Source organism: Myotis nattereri (assembly GCF_964212035.1).
Source record: "Myotis nattereri genome assembly, chromosome: 1".
NCBI lineage: Eukaryota > Metazoa > Chordata > Mammalia > Chiroptera > Vespertilionidae > Myotis > Myotis nattereri.
The window spans coordinates 38,627,859-38,646,724 of NC_138075.1; the positions used below are offsets into that span (position 1 = coordinate 38,627,859).

General features: G+C 38.7%; 1 protein-coding gene across 1 annotated transcript in view; it reads left to right on the forward strand.

Annotated features, from left to right (window-relative positions):
* The window catches only part of DLGAP5 (DLG associated protein 5), a 40,651-nt gene that overhangs the window by 2,615 nt on the left and 19,170 nt on the right, over nucleotides 1-18,866 (forward strand). The window contains exons 3-12 of the mRNA XM_081112029.1: nucleotides 4,150-4,343; nucleotides 5,198-5,260; nucleotides 6,404-6,488; nucleotides 6,581-6,700; nucleotides 7,911-7,981; nucleotides 11,341-11,603; nucleotides 12,345-12,472; nucleotides 12,847-12,958; nucleotides 15,721-15,806; nucleotides 16,513-16,673. Coding sequence (XP_080968155.1) covers nucleotides 4,150-4,343; nucleotides 5,198-5,260; nucleotides 6,404-6,488; nucleotides 6,581-6,700; nucleotides 7,911-7,981; nucleotides 11,341-11,603; nucleotides 12,345-12,472; nucleotides 12,847-12,958; nucleotides 15,721-15,806; nucleotides 16,513-16,673 — 1,283 coding nt within the window. The remainder of the gene's footprint in view (nucleotides 1-4,149; nucleotides 4,344-5,197; nucleotides 5,261-6,403; nucleotides 6,489-6,580; nucleotides 6,701-7,910; nucleotides 7,982-11,340; nucleotides 11,604-12,344; nucleotides 12,473-12,846; nucleotides 12,959-15,720; nucleotides 15,807-16,512; nucleotides 16,674-18,866) is intronic.

The window sequence follows — 18,866 nt, forward strand, 5'->3', positions numbered from 1 at the left end:
TCCCAGTCGTTCTGCTGTTAGGGTCAATTTGCATATTACCCTTTTACTATATAGGATAGAGGCCTGGTGCAAGGGTGGGGGCCGGCTGGTTTGCCCTGAAGGGTGTCCCGGATCAGGGTGGGGGTCCTGCTTGGGTGCCTGGCCAGCCTGGATGAGGGGCTGATGGCTGTTTGCAGCTGGTCACACACCCTTCAGGGTGGGGGTCCCCACTGGGGTGCCTGGCCAGTCTGGGTGAGGGGCTGAGGGCCGTTTTCAGGCTGGCGGGTGACTGAAGCTCCCAACCTCTCCTTTTTTTTTTTTTTTTTTAATTCTGGGATTTATTTACCCTCTATGGCTGTCACTGGAGCTGAGAGCCAGCTTCAGCTCTGAGCCTCAGCTCCAGCTCTGAGACCTCAGCTGCTGAAAGCAGGGATCTGGGTTTGTTTGGGTTCTATAATTATAACACTGTTGCGGTCCTGCTCGCTCCAGCTCTGACAGCTGAAAGCAGGTTTCTGGGGATTGTTTAGCTTCTATAATTGCAACATTGTTTCTTAGAGTGCAAGCTCAGAGGCCGGCATCGTCATGCGAGGAACGTTGGCTTCCTCCATCACTGGAGCAAGCAAGCCTCCTGTTCGCTTCAGCTGCCTGCCTGCCGGCCGCCATCTTGATTGGCAGTTAATTTGCATATCGCCCTGATTAGCTAATGGGAAGGGTAGAGAAGTTATGGTTAATTACCATGTTTCTCTATTATTAGATAGGATTTTGAATAACTTGATGTTTTCTGTCTGTTTAAGGTAAAGGCTAGGCTAAAGCTATTTTAGCTAGGTTGGAGCCATTCACCTATGGAATATTATAACACTTTATTTTCTATATTGCCTTATAGGAATTCTAAAGTTCTTATTTCAGGAGCTTGGGTAAGATAAGTGTTGACAAGATAAATTGAAAAGGAACATAAAATAGAACTGATTGGAGAATCTATGAAATGAGATACTTTGCCAATGAAAACATTTCTTAGAAGGACAAAGAATTCTTCCATGCAGTTTGCCTAAAAGGGTCATCAGGAAGGAAAAAAAAACAACCGATAAAAAAAGAAATGATCTCAACAAATAATAATAGAGTGTCTTAAAAGGCAAGGGATGCTATAGAGAGAAAGAGAACTGGGAAGTAACTTTTGCATTTAACCAGAAGGAGTCGCTGGACTTCTATTTAGTTGTGTTTATATAGCAGGCACTAGGAGCTACATTCCAGTGAAATACTGGTGTGGATGTGACCATGGGAATGGGTAGCTGAGGTATAGTAGAAGCAAGATCCTTGGAGGAAAGGAAGCCTAAGAATTGAGAGGCCAGAGTACTGGAAGGGTCATCAGGATTTGTACAAGAATAGTGATGGAGGCAGTGACAGTGAACTAGGAGCTAACGCTTTTGAGGAACAAGGGTGAAACCTGGGGTCTATAGATGACTTATTGTGGTACTTGATAGTATGATCTGATGACATGAAATGTGAAGCTGGGATCTTTTAGGGAAGAAATAGTGGGGAGCAGTGATGAGACACCTCCCTCTTAGGCCCAATGATATTACCAGTGTGGGAGAAAAAAACAGTCAAACCCTGGAGAGGACAGCTAGGGAAGCAGGGTCTTCAAGGGAGAGCCAGTTTTACTGAGATCAAAAGATGAAGGGAACAATCAGAGAAGTTGAGGATATAGGGTTTTTTTTTTGTTGATTTACCACTTCATCATCTTTTGCACATTCTATTCTCTGCCTGGATTATCTTTTTAGAGCAACTTTATTGAGGTCTAATTTCCAGCATAAAATTCACCCATTTAAATATATGCTTTTGAAAAAGTAAATTTACTGAGTTGTGCAGGTATCTTCCTGGAATTTTTTTAACCTTTAGCCAGTGGCAAACATATACTCATCCTTTAGAACCCTTCTCAGATTATCTGTCTTCTGAGAAACCTTTCCTGATCTCCCCAGACAGGTTTGTACCAAGTCTCTGTTGAGTGTGTATTCTCCTACTATTTGATCTGTGCTAAGCAAAATTGAAACTGTGTTCATCTCCCTACAATACTGTGTGAGCCCTTCAAGGGCAGAAATTCTCTTTCTTATCCTTACTGCCTAAAAATGTCTGGCACATAGTAGCCATACATATTTTTCAAACCAGTTTAAATAAACATGAGAATACCTTAAGTTAAGAATAATAAGTGGGATAACTCATACAACTTAACAAATGGAAGATAAATAACCCAGTCAAAAAATGGGCAATGGACGTAAATAGATACTTTTTGAAAGAGGACATAAGGAAGGCCAAGAGACATATGAAAACATACTCAAAGTCACTAATCATCCAAGAGATGCAAATCAAAACGACAATGCGGTACCATCTCACACCTGTCAGAATGGCTATCATCAACAAATCAACAAAAGACAGTTGTTGGCGAGGATTCGGAGAAAAAGGAACCCTCGTGCACTGCTGGTGGGAATGCAGACTGGTGCAGCCACTGTGGAGAACAGTATGGAGTTTCCTCAAAACACTAAAAATGGTAGTCCCGTTTGAACCAGTGATCCCACTTCTAGGAATATATTCCAAGAAACTAGAAACACCAATCAGAAAGGATATATGCACTTCTATGTTCACAGCAGCACAATTTACCATAGCTAAGATTTGGAAACAGCCTAAGTGCCCATCAGCAGATGAGTGGATTAAAAAACAGTGGTACATCTACACAATGGAAAACTACGCTGCAGTAAAAAAGAAGGAATTCTTACCATTTGCAACAGCATGGATGGAACTGGAGAGCATTATGCTAAGCCAGCCAGAGAAAGATAAATATCACACGATCTCACTCATTTGTGGAATATAATGAACAACATAAACTGATGAACAAAAACAGATCCAGAGACAGAGAAGCATTGATCAGATCGTCAAACCTCAGAGGGAAGGTAGGGGAGGGTGGGGTTAGGGGGAGAGATCAACCAAAGGACTTGTATGCATGCATATAAGCCTAACCAATGGACACAGACACTAGAGGCGTGAAGGCAAGTGTGGGGGGTGGGGGGTAATAGGGGGATAAGGACACATATGTAATACCTTAATCAATAAAGTAAAGAAAAAAGAATAATAAGTGGGAGCTAGAGAAACTGACAAGTAGTTTTAATATCAAAGGAAAAAATTGTAGCCCTATCTGGTTTTGCTCAGTGGATTGAGCATCGGCCTGCAGACTGAAGGTTCCCGGGTTTGATTCTGTTCAAGGGTACATGCCAGGGTTGTGGGCTTGATCCCAAGGAGATCGTGCAGGAGGTAGCCGATCAATGATTCTCTGTCATTATTGATGTTTCTCTCTCTCTCTCTCCCTCTCCCTTCCTCTCTGAAATCAATAAAAATATTTTTTTTTTAAAAGAAAACATTCTATTAGTTACCCCAAAACTTAGTGGCTTAAAAACAAAAAGAACATTATTTCACACAATTTTTGTGGGTCAGGAATTTAGGGGCAGCTCAGTCGGGTATGGTAGTTCTGGAGGTTGCAGTCAAGATGTCATCCAGTAGTGCATCTGAAGGCTTGACTAAGACTGGAGGGTCTGCTTCTAAGATAACTCACAGACTGGCAAGTTGACGCTAGCTTTTGGCAGGCAGCCTTAGTTTTTTGTCAGGTAGACATCTCCATAGGGCTGCCTAATTCTCTTTCTGGCTCCACATAGCCACTGGCTTCCCCCAAAGCAAGTGATCCAAGAGAGAGCAAGACAAAAACTGGAATGTCTTTCATGATCTAGTCTTGGAAGTCATACTCCTTTTCCATAGTACTCTTTTTGTTAAAGCCCTATTCATTGATGGAGGGGACGACACACAGGGGCATGACTTCGCCAGGTGGTTAGAATCACGGGAGGTCAGCTTAGACTCTGACTGTCATAGAATTTAATTAAGTGAAAAGGGTAGTAATACATGTCTGGTACAAAGTAAGCAGTTAATAAATATTGGAACAATTAAAAGCAAAAGAAATTGAAATTTTAAAAGAATAGGGATTGAAATGATTAGAGTGCTAAGGAGTTAAGAAGTTTCTCAAAGCATTTCTTAGTTGCTGTTGAGGTTAGACAAAATGATTTTTTTGACATTTGCATAACTCTTGATCTGAAATTTTTTATATATTGTGTTTGGTTGTTTGTTATTCCTGCTTAGAGTCAGTGAAAACTCTTCTACATGAGCAACGGAAACAAATGCTCCAGAAATACAAAGAAGAAAAGCAACTTCAAAAATTGAAAGAGCAAAGAGAGAAAGCTAAACGAGGAGTGTTTAAAGTGGGTCTTTATAGACCTGATGTGCCTTCATTTCTTTTTTCAAACCGGAATACAACGAAAGCTGAGCCAATAAAGGTAAATTTAGTATCCTAAGTAGATATAGAGGAATAGTTCCTTTTTCTTTAAGAGATTATACTCGATTTTAGCCAAAAGGCTGAGAAACAATTATTTTAAGAGATTAAATGACTAAAATTACCCATTCCCCTTAGTCCCTTTATTCACTCAACTAATTGCTAGGAGGTGGGATTGACAATAGTAGCTCAAAAGATGAAAATCAGGTCTCTCATTGTAACTGTAGGTAGATTGCAATAGGATAAAACAAGGAAAGCAAGTAGACCCAGGCTAGACAGTGAATGCTATGCCAGAGGACTTGGCATTTATCCTGTGAGATATGGAGAGTCAGGGAGGCTTTTAAGTGAGGTTGTACCATTATCTAATTAATAATGCAGGCCCAGCGGGTGTGGCCCTGTGGTTGAGCATCTACCTATGAATCAAGAGGTCACAATTTGATTTCCAATCAGGGCACATGCCCAGGTTTTGGGCTTGATCACCAGGAGAGGGTGTGCAGGAGGTAGCCAGTCAATGATTAATGTTTCTATGTCTCCCTCCTCCTTCCTCTCTGAAATCAATAAAAATATATATTTTTAAAAAAATCAATAATGCAGGAAGAGCCCTGGCCAGTGTGGCTCAGTTGGTTGAAGCATTGTCCTGTACATTAAAATGTGGCAGGTTGAATTAACTTAAAGATAACTTAAATCAGGTCAGAACCAGAAAAAAAATAGTAATTTATATTAGCAAGTATCTTTTTGACATAAATGACTACAGATAAAGTTTAACTTTAAAATGAGAACTTTATTTCATAATGAGACATGGAGGTAATTTTGCAAGTTCATTTTTAAAATTTTTAATCTTGTTTTGATCGTTTTAAGGCTGTTTCATCTTTTGTACGGATGACAAGGTCAAAGACCAAAGACCAAATGGAGCAAACTAAGGTATAGTTGATAATAGATATTTTCCAGCTTCAAGTATAGTGATTATTTTACTAGAGTTAATAGTCTCAGAATCACTGTTATTAGTATGGTGACATAGAGGAGTTTTTACTAAATGCTAAGGAAATATTCTCTTAAAATAGTCTTTGCCCACCCAGTGTGGGGTGTGCAGGAGGCAGCCAATCAATGATTCTCTGTCATCATTGATGTTTCTATCTCTCACTCCCTCACCCTTCCTCTCTGAAATCAATAAAAAAATTTTTAAAAAGTAGTCTTTGCCCAGACATCCCTTATGAGATCTATACCAAACTTTGTCTTTGAGTCACACTCTTTTTTTGTTTGTTAGTTTACTGGTCTTCTATTATGCAGTCCATGACACCATAAAAGGCAGATAGGAATATATAGCATATAGGGGGGGTGTTATAAATTATGAATTTTCAAAACACTGTGATGGATAAAGTTACTAGGAAGATTACTAAAAGTAAAGTGGGGAAGGGGGAAGTTGCATGCCTCTTTGTCAGGTGAGGAAGCTAACTTTCATGTATCTAATACATTTTGAGTCACTACCATGTTCTTCTAGGGCGGCTCTAGGTAGGATATAATAGGGAACAAAATAATTCTCTGTTTTTATCTGATATAGGCAATAAGAAAATAAGTACATATTATGTCAGATGGAATAAAAAAAGAAGGGAGATGGTGGTTAGTGAATTAGGTAGAATTTTGACTGGGCCTTACTGAGATGGTGGCATTTTTAATAAAGTCTTTAAGGAAATAGAAGAGTGAACTATAGCAAAGAGTTTTCTATCAGGGAGAATGATTTTCTAGACAAAATTCACAAGTCCTGAAGTGAAGACATGCCTGGTATGTTTAAGGACTCTTAGGTGATTATAGTCCTTTTTAATAGCTTTGGTTGCATTTAGAATTTAGAAAATTAGCATTTTCTAAATTCTAGGAATCTAAAAAAAGGTGGTAAGAAAATTTATAATGGAAAACTTTTTTTATCCCATTTTATTTGAGGTAGTGGATATTTTGCTGGGTTATTTACTATAATCATATTTCAGATGAGGGGGTCAATTTACAGATTAGAAATGTGGTGGTTTGACTTATTATGCAATTAAATCACATAGCTCCTAATCTTTTAAATAGATTACTATTGGGAATGATGTTCAAGCAACTCGACCTGGTCAAAGACAAACTTCTGAAAAGAAAGTGTTGAATAAAGAGAAAAAAGGTAGGAATATTAGCAATTATAAGCTCTGATGTTGTCATAACAATAATTTAGTAATTATAAAAAGAATTTGATTTGATTATTTTTCCCCATAGTTGACCAGCCTGAAATGCCCACATCAATAAGAATGACTCGATCAGCTACTCTAGCAGCAAAGCAGATGGCCAGAACTGTCTCATCTACTACAAGAAAGCCAGTGACAAGAGCTACTAATGGTAAGAACGACTTCTTGATCAATGACTAAACTAGAATGTTTTGGTCCTTGAGGTATTCATTATGTACTTCCTTGAATAGGAGAGGAGGAAATGAGAGATTCCAGTTCCCTGAAGATAGGTTCTATGCCCCAACATCCAGTTAGCAGTGGGAGCTTGAACATGGGAATCCTCAGTTGGTATAAGTGCTTCAAAGTGAAGAATTAATAGCCCCAATAAATTACAGTCCATCCATTTGGATAATGGGGTGGTGTAACATTTAAGAACAATGTTGTGAAAAAACGCTTAATAACATGGTTCATGGTATATTAAGTGGGGAAAGAAAAACAGGTCAAAAGGTGAACCGGATGAGCACAGTTCTAAAACGTGTGTGAATATGTGAACATGACAAACAACTGGAAAAATGTACCCTGAGGTGTCAACAGTGATTATTACTAATACAATGTTGGGTGATTATTTTTTATTGTTGTTTTGTGCTTTTTAAAATTTTCCTAATTTTCTACCATATATATTTGATATTCAGAGGCAAAAGGTAAAGTACCTTAACACCTTTTTAAAAATATATATTTTTTTTATTGATTTCAGAGAGGAAGGGAGAGGGAGAGATGGAAACATTAATGATGAGAAAGAATCATTGATTAGCTGCCTCCTGCATGCCGCCTACTGGGTATCGAACCCACAACCCGAGGCATGTCCCCTGACCTGAATCAAACCTGGGACCCTTCAGTCTGCAGGCTGATGCTCTGTCAACTGAGCCAAACCAACTAGGGCTTGTTTTGTTTTTTAAAACAGATGGCCTATACTTAGCATGAAATTTAATTTGTTTTTATCTGATTTTATAATAAGACTTTTAATCATACAATTCTTTAAGATATACATTCCTATTGTTGCCTTTTTTGTTTGTTTGTTTCCTTTCCCAAATTACCTACTGATTTTTAAAAATATATATTTTTATGGATTTCGGAGAGAAAGGGAGAGGGAGAGAGGGATAGAAACATTAATGATGAGAAAGAATCATTGATTAGCTGCCTCCTGCACGCTCCCTACGGGGGATCAAGGCCACAACCTGGGCATATGCTCTGGAATCGAACTGTGACCTCCTAGTTTATAGGTCAACACTCAACCACTGAGCTACGCTGGCTGGGCCCTAGTGCTTTTAATGCAGCATTTTCTGTCTAGTCAAAATGGATGACTTATTTTGTTTTTATTTTAGATAATGAAGCAGAAAGAAAAGCAACAAATCAAGGAAGGCCTGCGAAAAATGTAGAAACTAAACCTGACAAGGTAATCTATAAACATATTTTTTTCTAGATACTTTGGAAACCTTATTGCTGCTTTCATGAGGTTGAAATTAAACATAGAGAACTGCTCAAGAAGTTAATCTACATGAGTTTTAAAAACTTTTGAATCATTAAGAAGCATAAAAGGATTTATTGTTGTTTTCAGGTATCTTATCTTCAGATATTTATAGGTAGAAAAAACATAATTTGGTTAACCGGATATAGAAAAAAAATAATAAATAATAAGAACACAGTTGACAGAAACCTTTTTATGAGAATTAGCTTTGATGGGGAAGGGTGTAATGCATTGACTTTGGATTTAATTAGGCCTGAATTTGAATATTGTCTCCATTCCCCAATTAATTAATTATATAACCTTGGACAAGATATGCATTTGTTTTCCCATGTCTAACATGTAATACCTACATAGACTAGTATGAAGAATTAAATAAACTAACATTTCTGGTAACATCTAGCATAGGGCCTAGTAGAGTTTTCAAAAACAGCCACAGTTTTGAAGACCAATCCCTTGGTTTATAATCCATACTACAATTCCATAACCTTAAAGACAAAACAAAAACATGTTATGTCAAAGTATAAAAATCTGACTAGATTCTACTGAAAATCAAACAGATCCTCCAGGAAGGCAATATAGGGTGAATTTTCACAGACAAGCAGCTATACCTCAGAGCTCCTCCCTTCAAATTCACTCATTTTCTTTTGTTATTGTCTATTTTTTTTTAATTGAAATGTATTGGGGTGACATTGGTTAATAAGATTATATAGGTTTCAAGTGTACATTTCTATGATACATGATTTGTATATCACTCGTTTTTACTTTCATTCTCATGCTGGCCTCAGGGACATTGTTACCCTTAAACTCGTGTCCAGATTGAAATACTCTGGTTTCAGTTCATAATTCATTAAGCATCAGACACATAGAAACCTCTAAAAATTATGTTTAAGTGGCTGAGTAAAAGTGGTCAAAGGCATAAACTTCTAGTTATAAAATAAGTAAGTCCTGGTGGGTGTTGGACTGCCAGTTTTGGCCCGGTCCCCGCAGGCCAGGCCAAGGGACCCTACCAGTGCACGAATCTGTGCACCAGGCCTCTAGTATGAATATAAGATCTTCAGTTAATCTCTTTCCGCCTTCCCCTCTCCCCCACGCTTCCCTCTGAGATTCATCAGTATGTTCCATATTTCCATGCCTGTGCATTGAGCGTCTGCCCCCTGGTGGTCAGTGCATGTCATAGCTACCGGTCGAACAGTCACTTAGGCTTTTATATATATAGATTATACTGCATTATATATTTGAAAATTACCAAGGCAGTAGATCTTAAAAGTTCTCATCACACACAAAAAAAATTGTAACTATGTGTGGTGATTATTTTGCAAAATACACAAATATAGAATCACTAGAGGCCCGGTGCACAAAAATTTGTGCACTGGGGGGGGGGGGGCGTCCCTCAGCCTGGTCTGTGCCCTCTCGCAGTCTGGGATCCCTCGGGAGATAACGACCTGCTGGTTTAGGCCTGCTCCCGGGTGGCAGAGGGCAGGCCCAATCCCTAGGTGCAGCCCCTGGTCGGGCTCAGAACAGGGCCGATTGGGGAGTTGGGGCGCCGCCCCCTGTCATGCACAGAGCAGGGCGGATTGGGAGGTTGCGATGCCACCCTCAGTCACACTCAGGGTAGGGCCGATGGGAGGGTTGGGGCACTGCCCCCTGTCACACTCAAGGCAGGGTTGATGGGGAGGTTGCGGCACCACCCCCTGTCATGCACAGAGCAGGGCCAATCGGGGTTGGGGCACTGCCCCCTGTCACGCACAGAGCAGGGCCGATCAGGGGGTTGGGGCGCCGCCACTGTCACACTCAGGGCAGGGCCGATGGGGAGGTTATGGCTCTACCCCATCACACACAGAGCAGGGCCTGTGGAGGGGGGGTTGGGGTGCCGCCCTCTATCACCCACAGAGCAGGGCCGATCAGGGGGTTGGGGCGCCGCCACTCTCACAGGGCAGGGCCAATGGGGAGGTTATGGCTCTACCCCGTCACACACAGAGCAGGGCCCGTGGGGTGGGGGGGTGGGGGGTTGGGGCGCTGCAGCCTGTCACACACAGAGCCGCAGGGCGATCAGGGGGTTTGGGCGCTGCCCCCTATCACGCTGATCCCGGTGCTGGAAGGCATCGTGGCTCCGCTGATCCCGGTGCTGGGAGCATATTACCCTTTTACTATATAGGATAGAGGCCTGGTGCACGGGTGGGGCCTCGTAGGTTTGCCCTGAAGGATGTCCTGGATCAGGGTGGGGGTCCTGCTTGGGTGCCTGGCCAGCCTGGGTAAGGGGCTGAGGGCTGTTTTCAGGCTGGCGGGTGACTGAAGCTCCCAACCGCTCCTTTTTTTCTTTTTCTTTTTTTATTCTGGGCCAGCTTTAGCTCTGAGGCTTGGCTCCAGCTCTTAGGCCTTCCGCTGCTGAAAGCAGGTATCTGGTTTGTTTGGGTTCTATAATCGAAACACTGTTTCAACTCCAGCTCTGAGATCCTGGCTGGCTGAAAACAGGTTTCTGGGGTTTTGTTTAGCTTCTATATTTGTAACAATGTTTCAAACTGCAAGCTCAGAGGCCGGCAGCGGCAGGCGGGGAACGTTGGAGTCCTCCGTCACTGAAGCAAGCAAGCCTCATGTTCGCTTCAAGCTGCCTGGCTGCCGGCCGCCATCTTGGTTGGCAGTTAATTTGCATATCACCCTGATTAGCCAATGGGAAGGGTAGCGGACGTATGGCTAATTACCATGTTTCTCTTTTATTAGATAGGATTATGCTGTATACCTGAAACTAGTATAATATTAAATGTCAATTATATTTCCAGTAAAAAAATCAAGTAGCATTTAAATTGACTTGAAAACGAAAATATGCTTCACATTTTATATGGTTAATCTTACTGTGTCACATTGAAAAATATTTTTGTTCATGTGATAAAGGATTTGGTCCTTGACAATAGCAGTCATCCGATAAATTTTGGATTTATGATTCTCACACCATTGTAATTATCACTATAATTAAAATAAAAAGATATGTGTTTGTTAGGTGAGTAAATTTTTCCTCCTTAGTTTTCATACATTTCAATTTGTTGTAATACCTAAAACTTATTATTTAGTTCTTTTGATAGGATTGGTTCTCTCTCTTTCTGGATCATAGCAGTGGTTTAGTGTAGCTGATTCTCTGATTCTTTGTATATATTTAGAGGTATTTATTTTTCTCTCTTAAATTATGTACATGGCACATATATCTCAACTTTCACATTTTTAGGCCTATAAAAATTGGCCAAATATATCCTCAGAAGACAAATTCTCACTTTATTTTGTTTATTCACATCTAGGTAATTTCTTTTCAAGTTGATAGTGAAGAAGATAATTTGGATTCACAAACCAGTGCAACAAATGATGGAGTCTTATCAAAAATGGAAAACTTACCTAACACAAATACTGTAAAAATGAAAGGAAAGAATTCCTTCGCACCTAAAGATTTTATGTTTCAGCCACTGGATGGTCTGAAGACCTATCAAGTCACACCTATGACTCCAAGAAGCGCCAATGCTTTTTTGACACCCAGTTTCACCTGGACCCCTTTAAAAACAGAAGTGTAAGAATGTAATATTAATAGTGGATTCCTTGCAAAGATAGATAACAAATACCTTTCTTGGATTTGTCTTGTGCTTTTTAAAGTTGTTATTTAGTTAGTAATTGATGTAATTACAAATCATGAAAATTTGGTCTCTTAAAAAATTCTTCAGAAGGCTACAATAATGTTTGACAGTTTTGATATTTCCTATGTGTTATCATTTTTATGATATAATTTGTAGCTTTTTGCATTTAATAAGTGACTTTATTATAATACTTATAAATAAATTTTTAGAAAGAAGAAACTGCTATAATACTGTAGTTTAGACATCGTTTGGGTTTTTGTTTGTGTATTTTATTACTTTAGAAAAACTATAGAGACAAAAATGCTTAACTTGTAAAGGGATGGGTGGGAGGAAATGAGTTGGAATCTTTAAAAGAAAGGACAAGGTTGTTTTGCAAAGACTGGCTGGCAGCAAATTTACTAGAAACTGCCCAGCAGCATCCAAGACTACTAAGTGCTTATGTTCTATTAAGAGATCCTCAGAATCTTTGGATCTCATTACATTTAGTAAAGATGAACATTCTCACTATGATCTTTAAAATTTTTTCCTTATAGAATAGACACATTTTTTTTTTAAAAAAAATAGAAACTAACTTCCATTTTATCCCAGGTTTTTAAAAAGCAACATACTTTTGAAATCCTTTATTCAGAAATATGGGGTCCATGTTTCATGAAGTATATTTTTGCTATTGTTTTTAGTGATAAGACTCCAGACGCAACAAAAGAAATCTTGGCACAAAAATGTAAAATTGACTCTGCCAAGACAGTACATCAAGATTCAAATAAATTACAATATCCTCTGGATTCTCTAACAGTTTGGAATAAAGGTATGTGTGGCATTTCAATTAAATGTTTACTTTTCTGGATTTTTATTTACTACAGATTTGTTTTCGAGCCTTCCTCACCATATAGTTCAGGGATGTGATCTCAGGGTCAATAGAAGTTAGAGAGCAAAGGTCTGGAGAGAGGGACAGTTCATGTAAGGAATACAGACTGAGAAGAGGGGACGTAACCTTAAATTTGAAGAGATGACAATATTGAAAGACTTTAGAGATGTGTTCAATGAAATTGAAGCAGAAATAAAGTTTTGAAATTCAACAGTGAAAAAAATTGAAGGATTAAAAAATTTTGTCTTGTGGGGGATGTCATTTTAGGAGTTGCTGCTTTGAAATTTATATGTAATATTTTCTTTAACCTGTAGAAAATATCTTAAATACAAATGATACTACTAAAAATTCAATAAAAGAAGTTCCATCACTTGAAATAAATGAAGATCAGTTATCTCAGCCACAGCATGATGTGCCATATTTCAGGTTTGTCCGTTTGTTCCTACTGTAAGAAATTTGTAATGTCTAGACATTTAAGACCAACATTAAACTGTTTTCACCCTAATATAATAGATGACTTGGGGGAAACTGATTTTGGGTGATCTTCAAAAAGTAGAAAAAGGTCTCCTTTCCCAACTCTATCTCCCAACCCCATAGTTAGAAGCTTCCATGGAGGCAAGTGTTATTTCTTCTGAATATTTCCAGAGATGGATAATGCATATGTAGACAAACAAACATGTTGTTGTTGTTTTTCAAATTATAAGAGGTAGTAGAAGCGAGCCAGCTGGGCTGCGCAGGCTCAGGAAACAAGTTTCAGAAACAAAAGAAGGGTCCTTGGAGCTTAGGAGAAGGAAAGGCAGAGGTAACGTGCCTATAGAGAAGAAGAGGTGGGACAGAAAGACAAGGGTGTGCCCCCAAGAGGGAGAGTGTGCTATCTTCTTTTCTTTTCTTTTCTTTTCTTTTCTTTTCTTTTCTTTTCTTTTCTTTTCTTTTCTTTTCTTTTCTTTTCTCGTCTCGTCTCATCTTTTCTTTTCTTTTCTCTTCTCTTTCCTTTCCTTTTCCTTTTCCTTTCCTTTTCCTTTCTCTCTCCTTCCTTCCTTCCTTCCTTCCTTCCTTCCTTCCTTCCTTCCTTCCTTCCTTCCTTCCTTCCTTCCTTCCTTCTTTTCTTCCTTCCATATAAACAATAGCATAATGGAAGCATGTAACAAACTGTCCAATCTCAGGGGGAAGGCAGGGGTGGGTGGCTGGGTGGGAAGAGATCAATCAAAGAACTTGCATGCATATATGCATAACCCATGGACACAAACAATGGGGTGGTGAGGGCCTGGAGTAGGGGTGGGCTAGAAGGGGTCAATGAGGGGGAAAGGGGGCATATGTAATACTTTCAACAATAAAGATCTAAAAACGAGCACCCACAATAGCATACTATTCTGTTTCCATTTTATTTTCTAAATAAAATTGAAGACATTCTATTTTAGTACCTGAAAAGCTTTCTCATGTTGTTTTGTATGTGTTTTGGTAATGGCCAAATAGTATCCAATTACATGGATATACAACAATTTTCTTAATAGGTATATAGAGGTACCACAGTTTACTTGCTGGTTATTTACGTTTGGTTCACTCTATTACTGTTACAATCAAGGCTTCAAAGAACAACCTTGTTTGCTTTTCAGTTCTTTCACATAAAGATCTTTATTGATATTATCTCCAGCGAGGTATGGGAATTTCTGTTTTCTCCTACTCCCCACCCCCCAAGAAACCAAGTTAATGTTTACTTTATGAAAGCTGGATAGTGGAAGATAGTAGGAGGCTCTTTGGCCCACTAAATCAGGAGATGGGATTGTTTCTCCAACTGTGAAGAGTGAAAATTAACAGAATTCATGTCACCTAAATCCCTTGGAAACAAATCAGAGCGCTGCAATTGGAAAAAGACCCCCAGCACATCACGTAGGAAGTGGTTACATACTATTATTCTTGAGTGAATGTAGCAGAAAAATTCTAATACCTTTTCCAATGCAATATTAATAAATTTTTGAGCTTTGCCAATCAAATAGATAGGGATAATATCTTGCTGTAGTTTTAATATTCATTTTCTGTATGATGAATGAGTCATCTTTTTTATATGTTTGAGAGCCATTTTAATTGTTTTTATAATATAAGGTTTTAGAATTGTAAGGGATTTTAGAGATTACCTAGTCCAGTGGTCGGCAAACTGCGGCTCGCGAGCCACATGCGACTCTTTGGCCCCTTGAGTGTGGCTCTTCCACAAAATACTGACTTCTGCGCATGGGCCATGAAGTTTCAATTGCACTGTACACACGCGCCCACACGTGGTATTTTGTGGAAGAGCCACACTCAAGGGTCCAAAGAGCCGCATGTGACTCGCGAGCCGCAGTTTGCCGACCACTGACCTAGTCCAATGTGTTGTTCAATTGAGATGATAAGCAATGCCTCCAGACATTGCCAACTAAATAATGTCAGATCTAAGCCAAGACTCCTTTCTCATTAATTAAATTTTTCTTTTATGTCACATTCAATTTACCTTAGGCCAGGGTTTCTCAACCTTGGCATGTTGACATTTTAGACTGGATAATTCTCACGGGGTGTGTGTATGGGGAGGGCTCCTCTACACATGTCTTGTAGCTTCCCTGGCCAGTAGCACTCCTCTAGTTCAAGACCAAAACTAAAAAAGCCTCCTAAACACACACACACACACACACACACACACACACACACACCCAAAAAATGCCTCTAGACATTGTCAGATGTCGGTGGTAAGGGGAATGAGGATACAAAATTGACTCCAGTTGAGAACCACTGCCTTTGGACAGGCAAGGTTTAATAATCAGAATCTATAAGCCCCTATCAATGAAATTCCAGACTTAACAGTTTTTATCTTCAACTTACTCTTGGTAGTTGGATTGGTCTTAATTCCATCGATGGTAACAGAGAACTAAGAACTATAGGATGTCTGATTCTTTCTGTTCAGCTTCTGAAAAATAAGAATAGAAAAAACTAGAAAGATTAGTGTGAAAAGTGGGTTCTTGGCAGTAATCATCCACATAAGTTTTAGATGCAGAAGGATGGCCATATATGTAGGATGTGTACTTGTATTGTTTGGGTTTTAATATATCACAGTTCATAAAATCACCTCTAGGAAATTAATATTTTATAAGTGTCATAATGCTAATGCTTAGATACTAGTGTGGGAAACATTTGTAAAACTGAAATGTATGTCATAATTTTAGAAATATTCTCCAGTCAGAAACTGAGAAATTAACTTCTCACTGCCTCGAATGGGACAGGAAGCTTGAATTGGACATCCCAGATGATGGTGAGGGAACGTTTATGTATTTTTTACATTTTAGCTTTGTTCATCTTAATTTGGTTACATTGATCTGAAACTTTAAAAATATAGTGTTGTCCAACTTTATACTTTATTCTAAAAAGGAAGAATTTTTTCATATCTCAATGTATGTTCACTAACATCTCTGTACTAAAATGATACATGACTTAAACGGTGCAAATAGAATATTTTTAAAACATTATATTTTATTGATTTCAGAGAGGAAGAGAAAGATAGAAATATCAATATTGAGAGACAATCATTGATTGGCTGCCTTTTGCACGCCCCACACTGGGGATTGAGCCCGCAACCCAGGCCGACATCCTGGTTCATAGGTTGATGCTCAACCACTGAGCTACGCCAGCTGGGCTAGAATATTAATTGTCATTCCTGAGAATTAGACATTTGCCTTTTTTATTATCAGATTTTCTTCATATGACTCAATGAGTGACATCCATATCTGGTATTGTTTAATTATATAAAAATATTTTCTGAATGAAAATTACCCAAATCAATATGGAACAGTATTTGTATGACAACACTTTGTAGAAGAAATTTTTGTTTTGCTTTAAGGTAAGAATTTGATTCTGCAAGCCCTAGGGTACTTGGGGTAAGGTATCTTATCAGTTGGTTGGCTTTGCAATAAAGGTCCTGTTTTGTCCTTTAACTTTTAAAAACCTCGTATTTCCTTTAGCTAAAGATCTTATTCGCACAACAGTTGGTCAAACAAGACTCCTTATGAAAGAAAGGTTCAAACAGTTTGAAGGCCTAGTGGATGATTGTGAATATAAACGAGGTGAAAAGGAGACTACCTGTACAGATCTGGATGGATTTTGGGACATGGTTAGTTTTCAGGTATGTGGTCAAGTGTTTTGAATACACTAACTTTGAGTCTAGTCCAGCCGTGGGCAAACTACGGCCCGCGGGCCGGATCCGGCCCGTTTGAAATGAATAAAACTAAAAAAAAAAGACCGTACCCTTTTATGTAATGATGTTTACTTTGAATTTATATTAGTTCACACAAACACTCCATCCATGCTTTTGTTCCGGCCCTCTGGTCCAGTTTAAGAACCCATTGTGGCCCTCGAGTCACAAAGTTTGCCCACCCCTGGTAGTCTTTTCTTTTTTTCTTTAAGTGAGGTAACAGTAGTGAAATGGAGGTAATAGTAGCTGCATAGATAACTATAATAGTAAATGAGATATTACATAGCACCTTTATAAATTATAAAGCACTGTCTATATTTTATGACTGATGTCCCCCTTTCCTATATTGTCAAGATAATTTCTATATGAGTTGGAAGTTGAGATTAGTCAACTGTTGAATAGTCTATGATGATTATACATGTGAGAAAATAAGTAACTCTGGTCTTTAGTATTTCAATTCATCTAGCCATTGTTGAGTTCCTACTGTGTGCCAGGCTTTGTACCAGGAGTTGTTAATAAGGCACATTAGTGAGTCAGATACAACATGCAGTTTCAATCTAATGTAAAAAAATGCTGTGATAGAGGGAATTACTAGGAAGATCAGTAAAAGTGTGGAGGAGATGACACTTTCTAGCTTTTTGAGCTTATTTTAGAAATAAGCATATAAAATACTCCTTCAATAACTAGTAGCTAACAGTCATTACTCATCATAATGTATTACTTTATTACCAGTTTTAATATGTTTATCAGTTTTCATAATAATTAGTTTACTAGCATCTTTTAGTGATGACTATTTACATTTGTTTTTAAGTCTCATTTCTGAAATTAAAGGTATTTAATGTGTCTGCATTGTTTATTCTTTTTATCGTTTTTTTCAAACGTTATTTTTATTGTTGACACTATTACAGATATCTCCATTGTTCCCCCCCTTAGCCCGTTCCCACCCAGCCCCCTAAAATTATTATCTTTACTGATGCTCATTTTCCAGCTTTGGCCAGTGGGGGGACCTCTTCAAGTTGGCTCCTGGGGCATTTATTTATTTATTTATTTTTAAAGAGCTGTATTGAGGTACCACCTACATATTATAAAATTTTTTAAGGAGGATTGTGAGTAGCTGTGTGTATAGATGCATAGTAAAGGGACTCAAAACATGTTTACCAAACTGTTGACAGTGACTATCACTTTGAAGGAGATTGGACATACCAGAAGAATGGGGATCATACATTCCCATCCTGCTGCTAGTACATTATTTAAATCTTTTAAAATGAGATTGGGTCAAGAGAATGAGAAGACAAGCCACAGATTGGGAGAAAATCTTTACAAAAGACACATTTGATAAAGGACTGGTTTCCAAAATATATAAAGACCTCTTAAAACTCAACAATAAGAAAACAAACAACCTGAGTTTAAAAACAGGCAAAAGACCTGAACAGACACTTTACCAAAGAAGGTATATACAGCAGGTCAGCATATCATTACAGAATTGCCAATTATAACTATAGTGAGATACCACGACATACCTACTAGAATTACAAAAATCTAACCACTACTAGCTGGTTTGGCTCAGTGGCTAGAGCGTCAGCCTGCAGCGGACTAAAAGGTCCCAGGTTCAATTCTGGTCAAGGGCACATGCCTGGGTTGCGGGCTCGATCCCCAATAGGGGGGGTGCAGGAGGTAGCTGATCAATAATTCTCTGTCATCATTGATGTTTCTATCCCTTCCTCTCTGAAATCAATAAAAATATATTTTAAAAAAAATCTAAACCACTGATAGCACCAAATGCTGGTGAGGATGGAAAGCAATAGGAACTCTCATTCATTGCTGGTGGGAACGCAAAATGGTACAGCCCCTTTGGAAGACAGCTTGGCAGTTTCTTACAAAACTAAACATACTCTTACCATAGGATTCAGCAATTATACTTCTTGGTATTTACCCAAAAGAGTTGAAAACATAGGTCCACACAAAACCACATACACAGATGTTTATAGCAGCTTTAGTTTTAATTGCCCAAACTGGGAAGCAACCAATATATATCCTTCAGTAGGAGAATAAACTGTTTAAAAAGAGACAGATATTTTGTTCACCTTGCATAACTTAGAATATATCTCTTACCATTTTAGTAAT